Source organism: Phytophthora infestans, genomic scaffold (genome assembly GCF_000142945.1).
Source record: "Phytophthora infestans T30-4 supercont1.24 genomic scaffold, whole genome shotgun sequence".
NCBI classification, from domain to species: Eukaryota; Oomycota; class Peronosporomycetes; order Peronosporales; family Peronosporaceae; genus Phytophthora; species Phytophthora infestans.
In genome coordinates, this window is record NW_003303735.1 from 1,002,554 (window position 1) to 1,005,873 (window position 3,320).

Consider the following 3,320-nt stretch of genomic DNA (forward strand, 5'->3'; position numbering starts at 1 on the left):
CCGCTTCCATGGCCTACTCTCATATGAAAGGTGATACTTTCTCTTTGAGTTCGAGTTGTATGGGTCAGAGTCATCCGGGTTGGACATCTCATGTGTAGATGTGCTGTAATGACTACCGAATCTGCAACCTTCCACCCAGAAAGAACTCGGGCTACTTTTAAGTCACCTTTGGTTGTAGACGCAATGTAAACAAATAGTTTCATCATCTGCTCCATACTCCACTTGCCTCGATGCGCGACATCAGCTAAACTCAGTCCACTGTTTGATGCAGCATGCGTAGCAGCTCCACGGCGAGCTGAGTGTGTTCGTAAGCCAGGCGTTAATTGGCCACCACAGCTAGAGCTTGTTGACAATGCAGCTAGCACTTTGTTGGTGTGAGCGCTACCACACTCACCTGACTCGCTTATTGCGACTTGTGGGAAGACTCGAGACGACGGGTTGAATGGATCAGTGGCCAGCTGAGTAGCTAGACTGTGAAAAGGGTCTATCTCCCACATTAGCGCTGAGCAAAGTATCGATAATGACTGCTGTTCAGCCACCTTCTTGCGCACAATATTAATGAGAATTGCATCATTCACTCACAGAAGATCGCAAAACTCCAGATTTGTGATGTCTGATATTCTTCCAACAACAGCCCACTGAAAATTGATAAGTGTTCTATCCTTCAACGACAAAGTTGTGTTGTCAGCGAATAACCCCCCCTCCAATCAAACGAAGGTCTTCAGGTGTCATGAGTGGAGCTCTGTTGACCACGAGCCTGACGCCCTCAGGCAAGCGGTTGTAAAATTCTTTCTCGAGTGATTTACGCAGCTGACTGTACCACGATTTGTTATCATCAAATAGCCTAGTACAGGTCTTTCTCTCCAATAAAACTCGGACTGAGCTCATACAATCCAGACTAGTGCTGCACCCCAGGTCCTTGTAGACTAGTAAATAGTCAGCAAAACGACCAATCATGTCCTTTGTGATGTCTTCGGCCTTTAGAGAGGCGATCGTTAGCGGGCCTGGCCAACGATTGGTGAAGCTGTCTGATTCGCTCGCTCCATTATCAATGCCTAGAAAGCGGTCAAACCGCCGCGCAGCCAAGTCATGAGCAGCACGGGTACGATTATTTGACGAGCGGGCAGACAAATCTTCCAGCTCTCTTGCCTCCGTTTGACCTCGCGTGGGCCTGCTTTGCTTCCTCTGCTTTTGCTTTGCTCCGCTCGGTTTAATAAGAAGCGCTGATGCTCTGTTGCCCCGCGTGCTGTCCACTTCTTCTGCACTCGACATCGTAGAGCGCTTTTAAATTCTGAGCGCGACGCCTGGTTGGGGTTCGTTGTTAAGACTTGAGCTACCTTTGAGATTTAATTTTCGGAGCGACGTGTACGGATAATCGCCACTATCCTGCCATCGTCCGTTGGCTCCGTGCGATTGTGACGGTCTTCTTGTTTCTTCCGTTCACGTCAGGAGAAGGAGCGCAGGACGCAACACCGGCTTGGAGAGATGAAATGGGCCCAGATTCTTCAGAGAACACGGCTCGCACTTTATAATTTAAAGTTTGAAAGGCCCAATATTAAAGCTACAGCTTTGCGCGTGCGTGCGGAAAACCGCTCCGAGCGCTCTCTGTATTAAACGCCCAATATACTCAACTGAAGGTATTTGCAGTAGCAAATCCACAACCGCTCCGACGATCACGATTATTCACTACAGCTTGGCATGTACTGTAAGTAGTGTAATGAACCTCGGAAAGACAAAAATGACGGCTATTCACTTCGACTAACCACACGACAAGTGGGTGCGACAAGGGGGCCTGCAATGAAGTCTCCGAGGGCTAAGCAAAGGGACAAATCAAAGTTTTAGTGGACCAGCTAAACGCGAAGGATTTCGATGACTGTTCTACTGGTCATAGCTGTCGTTTCCAGAGGTTGTGTCCTCATGCTTTCGCTTTGTACTTTTCAGCGCATCCCAAGCTTTAACGATTCCGGTAATGTACGGCTTACGCTTGCGCTTACCATCGGAAAGCTGCTCAACAATCTCGTTCTCGACCTCTTGAGCAATTTGTTGTGCTTGTGCTCTCCACTTAGCTCGTGTGGCATCATCGCTTAACGATCGAAATGGTATGGGCTTACGGTCGCCCATAACCCCAAAAGCAATTACCATCGCCCGCTTGCATTCGGTTTGTGCTCGGTTCTTTCGATCGTATGGAGCGGCTTCCAGATCTTCCTCTAAGTACTGACAAATGAGGGTGGATAGAGATACCCCGCCGAGTTTGTTTAGGGTCCTAGGCCATTTAGGTGGCTGAAGTAGCTGCAAGGAATTCGATGCAATTGTACGTCTCTCCGGCTCAGTAATTGTGTTTTCTATCCGCTGCATAGATTTCTCAATAGAAGCTACGAGGTGCTCGTATGATGCCGCAAGCTTACTGTATGATGTCGCAAGCTGTTTGTTGGCCACGACGAGCTTTTCGTTAGTATCCTCCACCACCTTTAGACGCAGCCGAGTTTCTTCTGTCGCTCCTGCAATACTTTGCAGCGTTGGCACTGTGCCAACCAGAGTCTCCTTGAAAGTATGAACCCCAACAAATTGGGCTGCCCTTGCAGTATCTGTTAAACTATCTGCGACGACGCCAATCGGAAGTGACAGGACGTTATCTTGGACGAACCGTGTTCGCACAGCAATACTCCACTCACGAAGCAAATTAAGTGCGTCCTCTTCTCCACATTGACCATCATTCACGACACTCCTTACCACCGAAATTATTTTGCTGTGAAGAATGTGTGCTGGATACCGTCGATACGTCTCCTCAAAATACATAAGTAGCGAAGCCGTCAGTGTGAAGATGAACTTGTGTGGTTTCAGCCGATCCAAGGCTTTGTCAAAGAGGGAAAGTACAAATTTCTGCTGTAGATTCGAGTCGTTTGGGTCAGCGTCAGCACGGCTCGACAAACCAGGCGCTAGGTGGGGTGAATGGACTACCGCATCTGCAACCTTCTACCCAGAAAGAACTCGGGCTACTTTTAAGTCACCTTTGGTTGTAGACGCAATGTAAACAAATAGTTTCATCATCTTGTAGCGTGGGGCTCAGGTTGAAAGCCTTGCCCTCATTGCACTTTGGAGTGAATGCAAGTTGCATTTACTACCAGCTGGCAGTCCTTGCAGTTGCAGTTGCAACTACTAGGCTCGAGCCTCTGGCAGTGCCAGGAGGCTGTCCTGCTCGCTGTAGCGATAACAGGATTTGGAAACAGAGTAGTCTAGTCACTTTACCTTTTGCTTTCTACTCAGTAAGCAATACAATCGGCTAAACGTTCGGAAGTGCCAGCTTCCCTAACTGTGTCTAC

At 48.5% G+C, this 3,320-nt stretch overlaps 1 protein-coding gene across 1 annotated transcript; it reads right to left on the reverse strand.

The window, feature by feature from the left end:
* Positions 1 to 684: 684 nt before the first annotated feature.
* Positions 685 to 1,272, reverse strand: PITG_12146 (uncharacterized protein; the record flags this gene model as incomplete). Its single annotated transcript, XM_002900720.1, has 2 exons — positions 685 to 814; positions 911 to 1,272. 2 exons carry the CDS (start codon positions 1,270 to 1,272, stop codon positions 685 to 687), a joined length of 492 nt encoding a protein of 163 aa, XP_002900766.1.
* Between the last annotated feature and the right edge of the window lie 2,048 nt (positions 1,273 to 3,320).